The 20,837-nt window shown below is 39.2% G+C and overlaps 1 protein-coding gene across 2 annotated transcripts in view; it reads right to left on the reverse strand.

Moving 5' to 3' along the window:
* Positions 1-20,837, reverse strand: part of LOC108888711 (CUB and sushi domain-containing protein 3) — a 197,833-nt gene that overhangs the window by 67,891 nt on the left and 109,105 nt on the right. For both annotated transcript variants that reach the window (XM_018684823.2, XM_051076168.1), the window contains exons 32-40: positions 19,235-19,348; positions 18,634-18,729; positions 18,052-18,255; positions 11,836-11,960; positions 11,537-11,633; positions 10,147-10,251; positions 3,247-3,365; positions 1,920-1,989; positions 9-125 (exon numbers count right to left, since the gene is read on the reverse strand). In XM_018684823.2, the coding sequence (XP_018540339.1) occupies positions 9-125; positions 1,920-1,989; positions 3,247-3,365; positions 10,147-10,251; positions 11,537-11,633; positions 11,836-11,960; positions 18,052-18,255; positions 18,634-18,729; positions 19,235-19,348 (1,047 nt within the window). The remainder of the gene's footprint in view (positions 1-8; positions 126-1,919; positions 1,990-3,246; positions 3,366-10,146; positions 10,252-11,536; positions 11,634-11,835; positions 11,961-18,051; positions 18,256-18,633; positions 18,730-19,234; positions 19,349-20,837) is intronic.

The raw sequence follows: 20,837 nt of genomic DNA on the forward strand, positions 1-20,837 counted from the left end.
TGACAGACCGAAGCCAATAGGGAGCTGAACTCTCCAGCTGCAGTCCAGGCTGCTCTGGTAATTCCCTGGGAAGCCTGGGCTGAGGATGACGCCGCTGAAGTCTGTCATAGACCCACCGCACTGAGCTGAGGGAGACCAACCAAGGAGAAAGAACATGTCACTTCTTCGCACAACGACTCAATAGGAAAACAAAGAAAAACAATGACTAAGGGGGTGAATATGTCGGGGGGCAAAGAGCATTGAGTCTCTGTGTGTGCGCAACTTACAGCATATGCATGATTGCTGGATATGTGTATGAGAAAGAGACAGAACAGCAGTTCTGTTTATGTGTGCATTTACCACATGTGCTCATAAGCATGTGTTGTATGTACTCATGGGTTTATATGCAGACTGTATGAGGGCAGTTTTGTTAGTGAGAGAGGAAATGAAGTGCTGTGTGCGTGCTTTATAAGCTTGAGATTGAGTTGCGGTGTGTCTCTGTGTTTGAGCATGTCAGTGACTTGTGCTGTACATCTCTGCTTGACTGTGTGGATTATGCTTCATAAGGGCATTTGTGAAAAGATAATAGACTGAGGCACATTTCTTGTTTGGTGGTGCTTTAAATTAAAATAAATGAGGGAGTCAATATTCAGTATAGCACCACAGTTGTGCTCAGCGGTGGCAATGATTACTTCACCCTCCCCCTGCAACACTCCACCTCTCTTCTTTGACTGTGCGTTAGAGAACACAGCGCTTGCTGTGAAGGTTACGCTTATCCCCTCCTCCTGTGGCACATGCCCTAGTCTTACATAAACACCTAGGTGTACTGCAATTACAGTCACCAGAGGCATCAATGTAAACTTAGAATCAATTCTCTTCCTCCCTTCCCAACTTCAACAGGCCCATTTATGTGGCAAATGGTTGGAAACAAAAGAGCTATTGCTGCCATTTCTTTGGGGACAATCAAACAAAGCCAAAATGAGGCAAAAATTGTCTCGGGATTTAATTGTGCCCCTAGTGGGGAAAAGCTGCTTGACCGGTTTGTGTATGAAATAAAAACGAAGAGGAGAGGAGAGGCACTTATGAGGGCGTTTTACTGTTTGTGCAGGGGCATGCAACCACTTTGATGTGGGTTTATCAGCAACAAAGTGAATACAGATCCTGGGGTGTTGGGATCAGCGTATGCACTACAGACGAGCGAGGAGCTGAGCTAACAAGCGAGCACACGCATCTAAGAACAGGCCTGTCAACAGTAAAGCTGGGATTTATGTCTGCAGTGAACTGTGAAAACCACAGGGACAGAACATTTACATGAAGAGTACAGCGAGTGTTTGTACAAGTGTGTATTTTTGTATGTATGTTTATATGTACTGTAAGGGTGTGTTTCCACCACTGTGTGTGTTTGTGCACATGTGTAATTGGGGGCAACAGAACAGTGAGGTGTCAAAACAGAAACACTTCATTATTAATCTCTGGAATCTATCACTGTGGCAATCAACTTCAGAGGAAGAGTCAGAGGAAAGTACAGATTCTCATCAGGGGTATCAAAAATCAAACAGCACACTGAGATGGTGCAAAGCCTTATTGATTTTCAACTGAGGGGAAAAGCAGAAAATTCCCCCCAGTCCTCCCATGCCCATCCATCATCCCCTTCCCCAATTTTACAATGAAACTGTTGTTTTCCCTAATACAGTAACAAGTCCTCTGTGAGGCCACTGATCTATTGTGTGGTTGTGCATGGGTAAAGTATTGGCACGGGAGATTATATATATATATTTAAAAAAAGGAAGAAATGATGACAAAGGAAAAAGTCAGTGAAAAAGGTGAATGGCAAAAGACAAAAGAAAGTAAGTCAGTCTGTGTTTGATGCAACAAATGTGCTTTTCTTCATTGAAACCCTGTACACTGCTGATGTCAAACCATATGAAATAATACATTACCTAAACACAGAGGTACGGGGTAATTCCATCTTCTGACAGGACCAGGCATGCAGGTAATATATGCATTACCCTGTTCAGGAAAACAAACAAAAACAATATATTCACTGCCTCCAAAATACAGTGCAATGAAAAAAACAAAAGAAAATGAACACCAAGAGATCAAGCCCACAGGTCCTTGCAGCAGATTTTATGTCTGTCCTGTGGATATTTGGAATTTGTTAACAGTCAGATTTTTGGCTTTCTCAAAATCCTCTTCCTAAGGTCTTGTGTGTAAATATTTGATGGTATCAAGAGCAGGAGAGGGACCTCTTGCTGCTAGCTGGGCAGCAAGAGTACCACCTGCGGTATGACTACAAGGAGATGTGCAACAGCCTAAGAAAACAAGAAAAGACAAACATGCTGCTTCCAGCATCGTTTTCTGTTAGAAACAAAAATAATCTAATAGTGATGGATATTACAGGTTAATCCTCTGTAAAATATTCATAGCATCACTGTTGTTTTAATCCATTAACATTTTAGCACGTCTGGTCTTCTGCAGCCATGATGCTTGCAAATTTATACACACATGTAGGTTCTCTAGCCAAGGCTTCCACTTAAACCAAACCTGAAAACAGACATCTACCAAACATGGGTATGTATGCACAGTTGTACAACACACAGACACAAAACACATGTACCTGAAACTCAAAAGACTCAGACATACTGCTTTTGTTTACACAAAGGCCTGTGGTCTATTTCTGCTGTTCAGACACTCAGCCTGAAGATGTGTGTAAGAAAATGCTGGTTAGTCCAGAGAGAATGTGAAAAGAAGTGAATGCCCGGAACTGGGAAGAAAAATCGGTGTGGGATTAGTGAGGCGACTATTAACACAATCCATTGCCCGTGGCCTTGGAAAATTCTACAGCTCAAAATGCCACAGCTACAGTATATACTTGGGGAAGGATTGGAAGAACTTAAAGCTGCTTTGTAACAGCACACACTAACATGAACATCCAAGCAGGCAAGCAAACAAGCAAATCATGCGCGCGCACACACACACATACAAATAAAATGCAAGTATTAACACATTGACAGTTACCCACATGTGCTTTCACACATTTCTTCCATTTCTTGCATCTTGCATTTACTCTTCCACTCAGACAGACACACATACACACGCAGACATAAAAATGTCACTGAAAAAGTACTTAGTAACGCTGCCTTGACAGACTCATCCTTTCAGGTATTCCCTTGAAATTGTCAGTCCAGCCAGGTCGATATGATTCACTTATCAGAAACGTAAGAGAACTGGATATCTGCTTTTCTACCACTGTATGCTTTCACCTACCTGTAAGGAGAAGCCTTGATCACACTGGAACGACACCATGTCACCCACAGTGTAGCGGTCGCCCACTTTTTGGCCATTACTGGGAGGCAGCGGCTCTGGGCACGAATCCAAACCTATTGCTTAGGACAGAGTCACAACACACAAGTGTGGACAGCGATCATTCTTCTGCACAATATGAGTACAATCAAGACCTGCAACCTCTCTAAGTATTTGATACTGTTTCACTGTTGAACATCTATTTTATATTTCATGGTATTATTTACATTTAATCACCCAATACCTATGGAGAAAAGGGACTGATTAAATTAAAACCAAACGTTTTAACATGTAATTACACAGTGCATCATTTGAATGTGCTTGTAATTGTATAATAATTGAGTAAGTCATTCTCCTCATCATAACATTTAGAAACTGGGACAAGTCACAAAGCTATTCTACTGGTGGCTATAATCGCAAAATCCTTCCGACTGTGATCTGAAGCAATCACTGTGAAATTACAAAGCAATCCCTGAAGTATTACTTGACAGAAGCATTCAGCTCCATTGGAACAAAATGATTACAGTGCCACTTACCAGGTACTGAGAGGCTTGATATTGTGTTTTAATGGCTTAAAACAATAGTGATCCTGACTTTGGGCTATGGTTATGTCGGGTATTTCAGCTACATTCACTTTTACCAAAAAATAAATTTAAAAAAAAAAAAGAAAAGATAGTAGTTTGAGTTTAATTTGCCCTAGAGGTGACTAAACTGAATATATAAAAGATCAGATTTGCAGGCAGAGAAGAACACATCTCAGCTATTTTATTATTGATACAACCATTATACTGTTTCTTTGTGAAATATAGCATTGAAAAAAGTGTATTTTGTAAGTTTTTCAACTAACAAAAGTTATGCATAAATAGGTTGTTTGACTGCATATTTGGATGCATAAAACTATATGAAAATAGGCTACTGCACTGCTCCGGCAGTAATACAAGAGAAATGAGGAAAGGAGACCTTTTATAGTAACTTTGAAAAGCACATGCTAGTGTGTGCAAGTTTTCTCCTTGACAAATGATTAGTAGGCAGGTCATGGGATGAGAAGTAGTGGGAAGGAGGACATACAAACACAGCAACATAAAGAAGACCAGTGTATCTCCACTTATGTGTGGGCACAGATAACACATACACACACCACCCATAAAAGAAGATATATGCGAATGTACAAACACTCACACACAAGCCCACTCAAAGAGTTAACAGATCCAAACAAGTAGGTAGGTGGATGAATGTAAACATGGCAGCAGAAATGGCCACACAAGATTCAGAACAATTTATAGGCAACTCTTCAAAGTGCTGAATAAGGGGAGTGGCCACTCCACTCAGCATCTAGTGAAAGTTAGAGGGGATATTTGAGTGGGAGTGAAGAGTAACCTAAGAGGCACAGAGCAGGATGCAATATGGGAGCAGCCACAGATACAACTAAAGAGGAACTACTGTACAAGGGGAGTGGGTGGATTCTTTAAAGCTGTGAAGTTTTGTCATATGTGGGTTTAAATAACATGTATATAATATGTATGTATAATAAGTATTACTGCGAAAAATTCAAATAACTTGGAAATTTTTAATTAATTTCAAGGAGACTTGGTGATGCAATTCATTAAAGCAGTGTTTGCTGCTATAGTGTAAGGCTGCCATAAGGTAAGTTTGACATCAAAGCACAATGCAGCTATGAATCAAACAGTTTCATGAAATTATCATGTGTCCTAACTGTGGGGAACAGTCAGCCTTCCCCTTGCAGCGCTCTGTGAAATGAATAACTGTTTCATAAAGTAGCGCATTCATTTTTACAATAAAAATCAAGGATTCAAAGAATGAAAATAACAAATGATTGGGTAAATATTGTAATACAGGATACTCTGACAACTGCTTGCATCATATACAGGAATAAAACAAAAAGTGCATGTACATGTGTATCCATATATTCATACATGTCACACACAGCATACCACACGTCAGGAGGCCTTCAAAAAAGCCTGAATTAAATGGAACTCCTTGTTGGTGAGGATACAAAAAAGCCTGCATTTATCAGTTATAGCAAATATGCACAGTAGGTCCAGTTTCCACAGCCAGGGGCAGTGTGCCAGATCTTAACTGGGCACAAATAGACCTTTGCACTCTGGTCAGGTTAAGAGTGGATGCCCGCTAACAGACAGCACTGGATCCCATTGTGTTCCAGATGGGTTCCAGTCACTGTCAGAGTACATATTTTGGCAGAGACTGTTGTTAGCCTGCTGTGAGAAGGTCGAAACCCACTGTTCCTGAGTGTGCAACTGCATCTGGAAGGAGTCCCGTCCTTATCAAGCATACTTGATATTTTCAACAAGTTGCCTTGCCGAATGTATCTGGCTAATGAAATTTTAGTAGAGTGCGTGACCAGTTTCTTTTTAAGCATGCCCACTAACAGAGTATGGCTGAGAGTTTTATCTGCTCCTGTTTTCAATTTAACATCTAAATTAGCATAAATATAATTTAAATTAGACCCATAAAGAAAACAGTTGGTGTTTAGTATTCAAAAAGTAGGATGAGGTTAGTCACAAAAAATATGCCAAGATAATGTATCCTACAATGGCAGATGCAGAAACAAAGCATGCAGGTCACACAATACAGAACTGTTTACTGAGTGGAAAATAAGTCTCTTTATAAGGGTACACACAAACACAACAGTAAACTGAAGTTCAGGTTTACAAAGCATAGTACTGTGGTTATAGACTGTCAACAGCACAGGCAACTGAGAGTTTAAGATAAGGAAGATATGTTTTAGGTGGGTGGTGGCATATATAAAGTGGGTAAGCAGAGAATTTGAGGTACATCAAATACTAGTTTCTGCCTATGAAATTTGCTCCAAGATCAAGACAAATTTATCCATTAATTATCAAACTATGAATTGTGATGATCATCATCATAAATATCCACTCATTATTATCTTCCTTTTAATGCTGATCATCACCATTCTCATCCTTAACCATTGTTAATAAGTGCAATGATACTATGTTTATGAATAAAACCAGCCTAGTCACAACCAGGTGATCATCATTAACTGAGAATATAACAATCAGGAAATCAAACAAACAATATTGTTGATTTTACCATCATGATGAATACTGATGGAAAATCTGTCAAGTGTGGGATTCAATTAATCATCAATCACATCAGCTTCTTTTATCACCTTCAAAGCAGTGGGTCAGGAGAAGAAGTATCTCTGAACTAAGTATATATGCTTAAGACCTAATGGTGTGCGTATTTCTGAACCTCTATATAATTACATAATTACATTCAACGCTTTCCATGAAACAGATAAATTTTTTTCAACATTTTTTTGGAAGAGATCTAGATATGCTTTATAGGAACATCACCCTAACACTGTAGAGAGGCTCCCTTTGCTCTCAAAACAGCCTCAATTCTTCATGGCATGGATTCCATAAGATGTTGGGAATATTCCTTGTCCATGTTGACATGTTTGAATTGCATAATTTCTGCAAATTTGTTAGCTCCTCAGATCTGGAGACTGGGGAGGCCACTGGAGTACACCGAACTCGTTCATGAAACCAGTTTCAGACAACTTGTGATATGGTGCATTATCATGCTGGAAGAGTATCCATTAGAAAATGGTAAACTATGCCCATAAAGGGATGCACATGCTCAGCAACAATACTCAGACAGACTGTGGTGTTCAAAACCATTATTGACTGATATTAAGAGGCCAAAGTGTGCCAAGAAAACGTTCACCACACAACACCACCACCACCAGCAGCCTGGACTATTGACACAAGGCAAGTTGAATCCATGGATTCATGCTGTGGACAAGAAATCAATCTCAATCAAGATTCATTAGACCAGGTTACATTCTTCATTCTTCAGCTGGCCAGTTCTGGTGACCCTGTGTCCACTGCATCCTCAAGCTGCCATTCCTGGCTGACAGGGGTGGAGACTGACTGGTCCTCTGCTCTTGTTGCCCATCTGCCTCAAGGTTCAAAGTATAGTGCATTTGGAAATGCTTTTCTTCTCACTACAGTTGCAGAGTGGTCATGTGAGTTTCCATAGCCTTTCCAAGCAGCTGGAATTAGTCTGCCCATTCTCCTCTGACCTCTCTCATTAACAAGGAATTTGTTTTTTGTTTTTTTGTTTTTTTTTTTGCTTTTCACACCATTCTGATAAATCTCCTCTACCAATGAAAATCCAAAGAGCAGCAGTTTCAGAAACACACACACATATCCGCCTGGCACCAACAATCATGCAACAGTCAAAGTCACCAAGATCACATTTTATCCCTTTTGTATGCTTAATGTGAACATTAACTGAAGCCCCTGACCTATGTCTGCATGATTTTATACACTGCACTGTTGTCCCATGACTGGCTGATTTAGATAATTCTATGCTCAGTGAGTGTGTGTGAACACCAGAGAAAACTCAGAGGCAAACAGAAGAGTTGTGTAGCACATGCTAAGAGATACAGATGATAGAGAGATGACAGCACTGTCATTTTACATTCAGCACAATACTGACAATGGCTACTGCTAAAGAAGAAACTGTTGTGAGAATATGCTAAATTTGATTTCAAGTTCAAAGTGATCAAATACAGGTACTGACAAGGTGACTTCTACTCTTTGTCTTCAATGATTATACATGTAAAGGTACAGCCAATGATAAGTGTACTAAGTAAGACTAATACATATGATAAGGAGTTACCTGAAAAGTGCATTATCAAGGAGATCTGTGAATCTGTAGTAATCTCAGCATTTGCAAAACAACTGCAATTACCACATACACAGTAGTAGTGTGTTTTAAGTGCTGTGACTGAAATTAGTCTAAGTTTAATTTAAAAAAAATAAAAATAGACAGTGTTGACAGATCTTGGGACAGAGTGTGTTTTTTTTTCTCTAAATTGATTCATTTAGTTTTCACAATCCCTCCATTTAATTCATGTGGCCTCTGCAGACAGTGGCGATTGAAGCCCGGTGTGGGACTTCATTTGGGATGCAAACGCCATATTGCCTGTGAAAAAGTGCCAATTTTGTTTTCAGCTATAGCACACTGCCTTCCTTGGGAGAGTCAGTTAAATGCTTGGCTCTTAAGAAGCTGTAGTGATGGGTAGTATACAGGATTTCTATGCCTGTCTCAATGGACTGCAACAATCACCCAAAGGAAACATTTAAAACAGATGGTTGGCTGGCTGGGTCTGTGCCAATCCCTCTTGCCTTTTTCTTCCCAGTGTACTGAGCATCCAGAGCATTAATTTGTAACTAAAAACAAGAGTGTGGTTCTCGCCAACCAAAGGCTGAAAATAATACACAAAGTTACAAGTAAAGGTCAGAATAGAGAATTGTTTTAATACGACCAAATAAATCTGAGGCTGAACTCTGCTATAAGCAGTGGACTAGAACATCACAAAATGGGAAACAACAGACCATAAAGAGTAATACTTAATGTGTGGTTCCACAGAGAAGCAACATAGCTTGATCACACATACACAAATGTTTGCCAATAGAACCATATGGCAGGCAAGCTAACCGATACAATTAGTGACAGAAAAAATGAAGAGAAGTTTGACTGAAGCCTGGTTTACACAACGCATCAGGAAATGCACTTTACAAGCAGCAGTGGCAATGTGTAAGACAGTCAAAAAGGAAAGACCTGACTGTGAGACATGGCACTGAAGTGATTCTCAGCAGTAGGTAGTAGTGGTGGGGGAAGAGGTTAGTGCAAAAAGGAAAGAGCCCACTGAGAGATACAGCTACGGAGTGGTTCCAAGCAATGGGAGGGTGTTGTGGAAATGAAGCACTGACTGTGAGAGACATGACTGTGAAGTCGTTCTCAACAGTGGTATGATGCTCGCAGACTGACACGACTGACAGCGAGGACAGGTTCAGTGACAGCAATGCTTTTTCATGCTTCTTTTGTTTTGCAACACATTTGTGCATGCTGACTGTTAGTTTGAACTGATTTTACTCAAAAACATGTTATTCTTCAGTTGTGTTGTGTATAGGATCTCAAAGATGGATATGTTAGCTGAGCTCTTAACATGGCTTTCCTTTCCTGTGTTTGTGCCATCCAAATCCTCCCATTTTATCTTGACATTATAAAGTTCATGTCTTATCCATCCTTAATTTCCCAGTGGTTGCACTTTTTCAGTACTCTTGATGTACTTAACTGAGTGACAATGTGTCCCCCACAGTCACACATTTTTGTAAATTGCTGAGTGGTAAGTAACAAACTAACAGGAAAACAAATGTGAAGAGGAGGCAACTAACCTTGAAGACAAAAAAAAGTGGGAAAGTGCCTGAGATATAAATAACAGTGAGGAAATTGGTCACAAAAGGACATTATTATTATTTAATAAACATCTGCAGAGGAGCTCCATGCATCACCTGCAGATTATTGCCCTTTTTTCACTTATACAATTTTTGAATGGGAAGACTGAAAATCAGTTGCTCCACCTGGGCCAGCTACACGTCTTAAATTTTAGTGCATGGTAAATGTTTAGCATGGTCCTTAGCAAATATGCCCCTAAGTGAATAGCCTTCTGAGGGATGAGCAAATTTAGTCATTAAATGAAATAGGATGTGGGTCCAGTAACTTCAAGCTGTAGGAGGATTTTAAAGTGACAGCACTGGGAAACACCATGCGTGTGGAATGCCAGCTGATACAAAGACAAAATTAGAAGACATACAGAAGAAGAAAAAAGTTTGCTCACGCACTCACTCCCTTACACTCATTCTGTCCAACTGTGCCACCCTGACCAGCTGTCCCTCTTACTTCTTATAACCCTGTGCAGCAGCTGGAAGCCAGTGGCAGATTGACACATAGAAACAGACAACAGACAAAGTGACAGGCAGCCAGACAAGCCGTCTCTCCTCATACCTGTGTACTCCAAGTGGAAGCCAGCGGCGGACACACTGATGTCAGACTGGAAGGTCAGGTACAGGTTGTTGGATGTGCTGTTCAGCAGCTGGGGAATTGTTGTACCTGTATCATACAATATACACAAGACAGTTAAGACCGTTTCTGGCCCACATTCCACACCTCTGACCACCAAAAACACAGACATGTGCAACATGCGAACATATACTACACCTCAGTTAAATGGGGTAATAATAATAATAATTATAATAATAATATTTTAGATACAGTAATGATTCTGCTCTAGTTCAGTAAAATATTCTCTCAATTCCACTTAAAGGTGATGATAAAAATCTGGACACAGTGCTTTCAGCAGCAGCCTTTTCACCTGCATTACCTTGCTAAATGAGAGTTGCTGAGTATATCAGCAGGTACAAATGAAATTATGTGTATGATGTGTAAAATGCCTCATATAATACAATACAGTTAGTCAGTCACAGAAAGAAATAAAATAATTTAAGAGTAGTCTGTTTGCAAAAAATTAAAAAGGGCAATAGATGTTTTTGTACCATCTTTAGTCAGGAAATATACACCTATACAGATAATATATAATAATTTATGGTGTAATTCATGTTCAACACATTTCATTCGGACCTCCATTCAGAGAGGTCAGGTCCATAAAATCACAACCATGAACACAAGCATGGTCCAGTAAGCCTGGGGAATTTGCACTACAGAATATTTTGTATGTGTGGCACCACTAAGGCCTGGGGTCATTTTCCCAACTCCAGGCTTATGTCTTCTGCAATTTGAATGAGGACTTCTACATATATTCATAATCACCTTTATCAGTTCAGCCCACGATAAAATTGATTTTTAGTCATTTAAACAGCTGCGCCCTTTTCACACTGCAGTGCTGCCCTGCACACTGAGAGCTGGGCTGTAAAGCTATTACAATATGTAAAGAGTTTAGTTCTAAAATGAGATATCCACCACTTGAGAAATTTGACATCTAGTCTCATAAAACTGATAGCCAATGTAGAGGCAGAAGTCATTATACTACACCAGTCCCTCTTATACTAGGACTCAGCATCTAAAATGATGTGATGGCCTGTTTCAAGTAGGTTACCATGTGGCAAGAGTACCATTTTCATTAGTGTGAGCCCTAAGGCAACACTACATTTGTAAAATTCCAGACTGAAACTCTCTGCAGATACAAGAACATTGTGTGAAGTAAGAGGGGTATTTTTTCTTCTCTGACTTCTTTAACTGGTTTTTCGACAGCATTCTCAAAGGACATGCCAAATGTCATCAGTTCCATCACCACATCTGTCTGCTGCTGGGGCCCTGTGACATCTGATTGAAATTCAAGAGGGAGCTGACAACTAAAATTCAGATGTATCAGATTTACCTGAGTAGCTACCAAGCCTTGGAGCATTGCCATCAACCCCGTCAAAAAAATCCAGCGAGTCCCAGTTGTGTTCTGTGGCAAAGGTCACAACTTGAATCTGAAAGAGAAAGATACCTTAACACAAGCGTAAAAGAGAGCATGAAAAGAGAAAGCAGATGTACTTAAGGAGTAAAATCCCTTTAATTATTGCATAATCACAGATTATTGATTAAACTGTATAAGGTATTAATCCACCCATCAAATCTTTTTATCTCTCATCAAACATGATACTACTAAGGTCTATATTTGTGTCCTCTCACTTGGATGCCAGCTCCCTCAGGAACTGAAATTTTCCAGGCACAGTTCAGATAGTTGGCGTATGGCTCTGGGTATCCAGGAGAGAGGATAGTACCTCTGCGGTCAGTTAACACTCCACCACAGGGAACTAGACAAAGGACAATAGAGAAAGAGAGGAAAAAAGGGAAAGAAAGGGAAAGAGAGGGAAGGGGAGAGAGAGCAGGCGGGAGGGAGGGAGGGAGGGAGAGAGGGAGAGAGAGAGTATGTTAGTCACGACAAAGTTCAGGCTGAGAGATACGAAGTCCAAGCACGCACACACCTGCAGAGCCAGGAGTTAGTAGAGGTCACAGTGGGGAAGTAGCAAACTGTTAAGCATTGAAAAGCATTATTCCACCTGCTATAAATTACCATTAATACATGGATTTTCAATCATCATCTGCAAAATCACTTCATGTGAGGGAATTCTATGGACTCCAAGGAAAGATAAGCCATAATGACAGATTCTATTTACAGTATATAATGTAAATTATCTTTATTTATTTATTTTTTTTGTTTCAAGTAAAACATGCAGCCTTTTCCACGTTATCATTGTCATGTAATATTCAGTGGGGCTTTACATTGCAGCACACACTTGTCCTGCGCTCTACGCAGAAGTTCAGCCATGATGTGTAATTTTATCTCTTGAAGGCCACACAAATCACATATTTCAATTGCTATTCCTGTGTACATGCACCTTGTTTCTACCAGTGCCACAAGTAACATATTTATCAAGCCTCTCAGCTCTCAGATGAATGTTGAATTGGAATCACTGGCCTGGTTGCGCTGACAATGTCAGGCACTGTGATGTATTTTAGCACAAGTAAAAAACAAAATGAAAAAAGAGCCACAATTTCTTTCTTGCTTCTCAGAAGGGTGCCAATTGGCTTTGTATCCGGCCAGCTACATTCTACTGTACATAGTGTCTGGCTCCACTTTTTGTCCATTAAGGATTGTGGTAACCCAGGCTTGCAGACCACAATCCTTTGGATTATTACACTAAACAAAACACTGAATTTAATGCATTACCTTCATACTGAAATATAGTTCTGCTGGCTACGACAGAAACATGCAATAACCTATAGGTCTATAATGACTTTTTGCTGAGAGCCAGAAAAGTCTCAAAGTGTATTTGCTTCCTCATTGTTGTTTTGCTCTGTTAAGAGCCATTGTTCTTCTGTCACCAGCTAGAATGTGTTTGTTAGACATCTGTTACGCCATGACATGTATTTCAACATTAATGACAGATACTGTACACTCAGAGCACAGCAGAGTGGTAGAATGTGTTCCCACAATGAAGAATCAGATGATATTTGTCAAGGACGAGGGTTTACCCTGTACAGGTCAATGATAATTACTGTACCACTGATGCCAGTTTGTCTCTGGGGGTTTCAATGTAAAAGACAACAAGAGAGACAGAAACAAGAAAAAGAAAAGAAAATATTGCAAAAAAAACTGAAAATAAACAAAAACATTTTTGCCATCTGCTTGCTACAATTTCAAACTAATCTATATTTTACAGGTGATATCCACCCTGCTGCACATGCTCGCAGAATCACACAAAAGTGACTTCTCTGTTCCTTTCATTCCAAGAAACAAATAAGAGAAAATTACTTCTCTACTGTAACTTATAGTAATGACACAGTGAGTGAGCAATCATATGTTCATATCATCACCGCCACAGTGATATCATCTACATCTAAGGCATGTCACATGCAGAGTATTCAGTATTGAAATCAACTAACTACTACATGACGACTGAGGGAGAGCAGCAGTGTGATTGTTTTGAATTCTGTTCTGTAAATTAAAAATGAAGGTCGATGCTAATGAAATCTGGAGTACCGTTGTCAGATTGTTGTGCCCTATGGACACTGGTTAAAGGCTTCTTGAAGGTATGAAGTGCCTATACACTAACATAACACTGTGAGTGACCATTATTGTCAGTAACCTTGTTTTCTATTTAATGATTTCCTGCTAGTTCTCCAAGACCTCTTGTATTCAAAATGAAGTGCAGTATAACAGTATAAAAATAATCATGTTTTTCATCATTAGATTTTTTTTAGTTCCAACCCTCTCTACTAAAAACAAAGGTCTGAGAAATAAATAAACCCATTTCAAGAACAGCAAACTTAATTCTTCTAGCAGTACACCACAATCTTGACAACAAGCAACAGACCCATTCCAGGGAAAGACCCAGTATTTCAGTATAATTTAACAGCTCCTTTGAGTCCTCTGAGCTGTCAGTTAATGTAATTGGTCAAGCAAGATTAGAAATCATGACACTCATAAAAGCATGAATGCTCCCCACCCATCTCAATCTGTGGCAGGCTCATATGTCAGAGTTACCGCAGGTAGGCAAGCGTGGGGACCACACACATTAGGAGACACCATTTTGCAGGGAATTCACAGGCACTTTTAATTAGAAGTATTTTCATCAAGAAATGTACCACACAGGTGTTTCACATCAAATGCACTACTGAAATGTAATAATTAAATTATTATTACATAATCATTAAATAATTAAAATATATATATTCTTAAATGACTTGTCATACCTTTCTGTTTTTTACAATTTGTAAATCTTACAAATGCAGATTATAGACAGATAGATACTTTATTAATCCAAAACAATTACTTCTCTGACAATTATTTCATCCACACGAACTGACAACTTGTAAACTATATACAATTACATCAGATAACATCTGTAATGCATTATCTTTCTCTGCATTATAAGCAATAGAGTTAAACTAATCACTCTAAATGAAACCCTGCCAATTATCAAGGTAAATTTGCTTCAGGAAACACTGTGAAGACATCTAATGGCAAACTTAGCTCCCCTAAAATTAAGTAGGACAATTTAACTGGAATTGAATGAGGAAAAAAGGCCCTTGCTCCCATCCTCAGGGCAAAATTGTGTTTTTGGAGGTTAAAAGAAATGATCCATATTAGCCAGTGGGTCAAAGTTTTTATGGATAATATAGTCAGCAAAATGGAAAGACATCACAATATAATGACTGAAAACTATTTACAAAACATTTTCTTCGGGTGGGTGGAGAGATTTCTTTTGAAAATAAAATAGAATTAGTGAATTTGTGATGCTTAAATAAGCTCTAAAGACACTGTTAGTCAAACTGGCAGTAATTTCCACTTTTTTTAATTATTATTTTTTTATTATACATAAAGTTAAGTAAATTCCCAAAGTAGTGTGACCTCAAGTGTAGCTCATCTTGCTCCAGAGAGGCACTCTGGCCTAGTCTCACCACACCGCCCCAGAGTGATGAAATTTTAATTGGTCTTGGGAGGCTATTTAAAAACAAGAGTCCACTGTTAGAAAACAAGCTCAGCGCGACACTGTTTACTTGTTGACACCTTCAAAAAAGTGTTTAAGCCAACAGTGAATTCCGTGGTGTGGGCATACTGAGCATGAATCATGGCAATCTGTGAGCTTATGTAATACTGGGCAGTTATGATTTTCTACAATCAGTGTTGATTTGGTATGTGTGTGAAATTCAGCTGCCTTTCTTGTGCAGTGAGCAAACCAGGAGAAAGTTGTTGTCATCGGTCACTGTTTACCTCTACTCTTACTTGACCTGTTAATCTGTTAATTTTCACAATCTAACAGAGATATAATTAGATGTCTTAGGAGATTCACAATTTACAAATGGCATTGAAAAATTAAGAAGTCGTCTGTATGACTTTTATCTATAAAAGCTTAATGTAAAGTACTTGAAGTCAAACTCCATCTGGAAACCAATGAAAACATCTACTTATTCAAGCCAACTATTCTACATACATTCTACATCAACATAAAATTCAACAGAGGCCACCCAAACATTATGCATCCATTCAGGCGAGGCAAATTAAATCACGATAGAACTCAACAGCAAAGCCTTAATTCAGCAGCTTTGTATTTGTGAAATCGAAAGCAAAAGAAGTGTTGCGTGACGAGCCAGGTCAATCACAGCTGGACAAGGAGCTAAAAATGTATCTTCAGAGACACAGGTACCATACAGGTACAGCTCAGGAGTGCAGGGTCTTATACCGTCATATCCCATAAAGAGGGCTTGAGTAATTGAGCATAGTGTTTTTGTTGAAGCTTCCATGAAACTATATCCATTATTCTGGACGAGTACACTGCCGCTGGGGGAGATGCCACAGCCAGATTCAATCTCCAGATAAAAATCACTGTGTTTAAAATGGAACTGCGCGTGCCACCGCTATTCCCTTACCACTTGGCAGTAAACTCGGATGAACCCTGGCTTGAAATCTCAGGCACTCACAGGCTGGGACTATTTGCTTGCTGGCACAAGGCCTGACTTCAATAGATTTCTCCCGACTTCATCCGGAGTTCTTTATCTTCCCAACGTAGACATGTGGGTGTCTGTGAGACCAAGTGCGTGTCCTTCTACATGTTTATGTTTGGGTTACAGCATGTGCAGACAAGGCATGTAAATCTGTTCATGTGTAAAAACATGGGGTGTGTGTATGTCTATGCATATTTATGAAGGTACATCTATGTGTGCATGTTCTGTGTATGCCAAAGAACCACGTTGAGAGATACTGTTACCTTCAGTAGATAATCCACACCAGCAGCATTAAATAATGCTGTAAATTTAGGGCTTCTGCGTCACGACCAGTTCCTCATATTTTGTGTCACTGCCGAAATAAAATCCGATTTCTGGTGCCTGTCTATCTGACATTTTGACTTTTTACACGGAAAAAATAAAAAACAAGAAATGATGTTATCAACTTTTGTTGAAAAGTTACTGTCTTCATCCACCAGAAAATCTTAACAAACACATATTGTGCTATGCTGATGCTGTTAAGGCTAGGGCAGTATTTGCAGCAGTGGCATTCTTTGATTGACCTTTTTTTCTCCACATGATGTCAGAACTTGTCTGCACCCAGCTAGGCTAACTTAAAAGACTGGTAACACTTCCAATTTGACTGACATGAAGGCTTTATCCAAGAGGGGTTGAATCAAGCTCAACTGGACTTGGTTGTTGATACCTGAAAATGTTTCACCTCTCGTCCAAGAGGCTTCTTGAAGTATATACAGCTATCTACAGTTTAGTCCAGTTGCCCTTGATTTATCCCCTCTTGGATAACCATGACCTGGATGACTGAGAATCTCCACAAACATATAAAGGCATTATGTCATTCAGCATCCATGATGGTGAAATTACTGAGCTTGTCTGTAACTCATTCACAGATGTGGCAAAAGGCACAAATATACAATACAGTGACTGTAAGTGACTGGGGTACTTAGACCAGCAATAACAGATTTTTTGCCCACTTGTTGACACACAATTCACAATATCATTGCATTTTCAACAGATACATGGCGAACATCTTGGTGATAATTCTCCACATTTTCAAGTTGTTTTCACATCATCCTTTGAAATATAACTATCAATATAATATAAGTATCAATTATAGTTGCTTTAACCTGACAAAGTGTTATGTATGATGACTAGCTTCACAAAGCTAGGCTTTACTGTGGACATGAATTGAAGGCTATTATTAGATTGTACATTGTACTTGATAAACTGCACTATAATGTCTAATCCCAACAATAAGTCATTATGGTATTCCTACAAACACCTTCTATCACATCTCTGTTGTATTGAATTGCAGTAGATAGTAAACTGTTAATTGCATGTATATAGTGTATTAGACATGTGGTCTGTATTACAAAGGTTACTCAAAGAGCTTAACGGGAAATATTATGAAAAATCACTTTTTCAGTGCCTGTGCACATACATTTGGGTATCTGGGGTGTCTACCAATGCACAAACTGTGGAATAAAACAGCCCCATTTGTTATTTGTGGGTGCTGAAAGTTGTAAAAGTGGGTGTTGTTTTTGGGCATATTCACTTTACACTGCTATTTGTTTTCCTATTAATCTGGAAAGACACAGGATCTGAAATCCCTGTCTAGGCAGAAAATTTATGTGACACTTTGTTGTTCTGTTTGTCCTTGCCTCTTTCTTCCTGTCTAAACTATCTAGACCAGAGATAGGCTGATGCTTTGCAATGGGTGACAGACATAAGGATAAGTAATGACCAGGAAAAGCAGACACAAACCATTTCTGTGCACCTGCTCCATATCTCTGGATCTGTGTATGTGTGTATGTGTGTGTGTGTGTAAAGAGTGCATGCAGGGTGGTGAAGCAAGGGTAGGAGGGTGAGGACACTTACCAACACATGTGGGCACAGTACCGTTCCACTGGGCCAGGGCATTGGGCACGGCCTCACACCTGATGGCGTTGGAGCCGTGCAGCGTGTAACCTGGATTGCATTCAAACAGTACCACCATACCGATGCCAAAGTCATTCCCTAACCGCTTCCCAAACCGGGGCTCAGGGACCGAGCTACACTGAGTGGCGCTTGTCCGGGGGACAGCTAGGGATAAGAGGGGAGGAAGCAAGCATGAGAGGAAGAAAGACAAAGACAAAGAGTGGTGGGTGGGTGTGGTAGGCAGAAAGACAACAGGGAGAAGGAGAGATGGCAAGACAAACGAGGCAGAGAGAAATGGTAAAGCCCTTGTGAATCTCCTTGCACGTCATTAGTCACTCTTGTCTGCTCTGCCACGATAGGCTCTTTGACTGAGCTCTGCTCAGCCATGTCCAGCCACAGCCAATGGCACTGTGCTGAACAGCCCTCTATGTTATGAGTGCAAGGCTAAACTATTTTTTTGTCTGAGGAAAGCAAACACATTCAATGTACCAAATAAGTTTGTACATCAAAATTCAGGAAACATATCAGAAAAAGCAGACTTACCTTGATAGACAAAATGAAATCCTTTTGCGGTTTCTGTTCCATTTGTCGTAAACTTGAGTGTTATCTTGTTTCCCGAACTTAAAGGAAGTGTCTCGCCTAAATTATACAATTAAAGGAAACATTATTGACCAATTACTGACCAATTGTGTACATAAAAATGCCCTTGCCTAGTGCCTACTGTTATAGCTGAGATAGCAGATCAAATTAATGTCAGTGTTCTTATATTGTGTCCCTATCAAATCAAATAGTGTGACAATTTACAACAGCTGGTTTGCTTATGTTGTTTTAATTGGAACCTCAGGAGTTTACTCAGCTGCAATCATAATGTATTATGTATCATCTTTGTGTTTCATTGTATCATCATTACAGAAATGAAAGATGAGAAAATCTTTATCTTTGGCAGCATAAAACTGCTTAGATTTTAGGTTTTTAATTTGTCTGAGAAAAATAGTTATTTGATTTGAATTGAGCTGAGAGATGGATGTTCTGTACTGCCTGCAGAGCAAAATGCTGTGCTTGACAGAACAACTCAGACTTATGAGCTAGTAGCATAAATGAAATAAGACACTAGGCTTAAGGCTTGCAGAGCTATGTGTTTTACCTGAGTGTGATCCATATATGGAGGAGAGAAGGGCTGAATCTGTGGATGATCCGTCAAAGATCTCCACCACATCACTGGTCAAAGTCTGGAAAACCACAAACTGACCAAACAGCACTGCAAAGAACAGAGGGGTAGGGGACAAAGACCAGAGGAAAACAGATGTAAATCAGAACATGATGGTGGATTTTGTTGCAATGAAAAATTATGTCAGCATTAAGCCCATTCATTTGGGTGGGTGGGGGGTGTTGGCTGCAGTTTGGAAAGAAAGCCAAAGCTGACACTTTGAATGAATAACACAGAGGTTACTGCTGTTTTGACTGGAATATTCCATTTACTTGAGGGGTCATGTAAGCAGTCGCATGTGTCTCTACCAAGATGGGCACTATGGACAAATTACAACCAAACCAGTGTGCCATAACATTCAAACATTAAATAAAATATGATTGGCAGAATTGATGAAATATATCTCTCTTTTCTGAAGTTAATTCAACTTTAAAAATCTGATATGCCTGATTCACTTAAAAGCACTGCAGACATACTATATAATGGTGGCACACTTGCTCAGAGCAATAGTCTGTCCAGACTGTAATGAACCAATTATTTTCCAATGCTGAGAGGAAACCATCATGATTCTTCTATTTTAACTTAGTATTACAGAAGCAAAATTCTACACATAGGCAGCATTTACAATACACAAATACACATTTGATTTATTTCATCAAACAAAATGAAAATAAAATGATGACAAATCTAAATAACAAAACAGATACGCAATATGAATTTCATGTGGTGCTGTGACTCTGTCTTTGTGTCTGTGAGTCAGTGGTAGAATCTGAGGATGAGGTGAGGGCTTGAGACAACTTTAGAAAAAAGATAAGTCCATGGATTATCTTTCAGTGTTGGTCAAACAGTACTATTCTTTTTAATTATTTTTGCCAACAGGAAAGAATGATTAATGATGTGAAATGAAAGAATGATTGCACATGTTGGTTCAAGTTCAACTACCATTTAGGCTGGTTAGTTTTAATGATTGTTTTAATTTGATAAAATCCTTCAATAGGGCTATTCCATCAAGATCTTTATCACCCAATTCTGTTATTTTGCTGTATTCAAATGTAAACCACCCATGGGCTTAATATGCACATACACACCATGGGTCTGGACAGGTTCTGTGCCTGTTCGATCCGTAAAATACCATTTCATTTCACTCTGACATTGAGAAAAATGCAAATGTGCTTTAAAACATTAAGAGCTGCTGTAAAAATTGTGACTTTTGGTGCTTCTTGAACAGCAGCTTTTTTATAGGTCACTACACCCTCAAGTAAAGCAGTATCTGCTCACCTATTATAAACCTTTGTGTGACATTTTCTTAACAACCAATAGTTAGGTATTCCTTTGATTTTTGTATCTCTTTTTAAAGTGCCATGGCATTTAAGATGTGGAAAATAACCTTCACACAATACACTGTGTAATACTTCAAATTAAAAATCACATTTAGTCAGCTCTTTTGCAATCTGAAATATTGTTACCATTATCTAAATGTATTGCTATAGTATTTTATCACTCAAGAGAGAAAAAAAAATCTTTGGAGAAATATCCGAAA

The sequence above is a fragment of the Lates calcarifer genome, linkage group LG15, assembly GCF_001640805.2.
Source record: "Lates calcarifer isolate ASB-BC8 linkage group LG15, TLL_Latcal_v3, whole genome shotgun sequence".
Taxonomy (NCBI): Eukaryota; Metazoa; Chordata; class Actinopteri; family Centropomidae; genus Lates; species Lates calcarifer.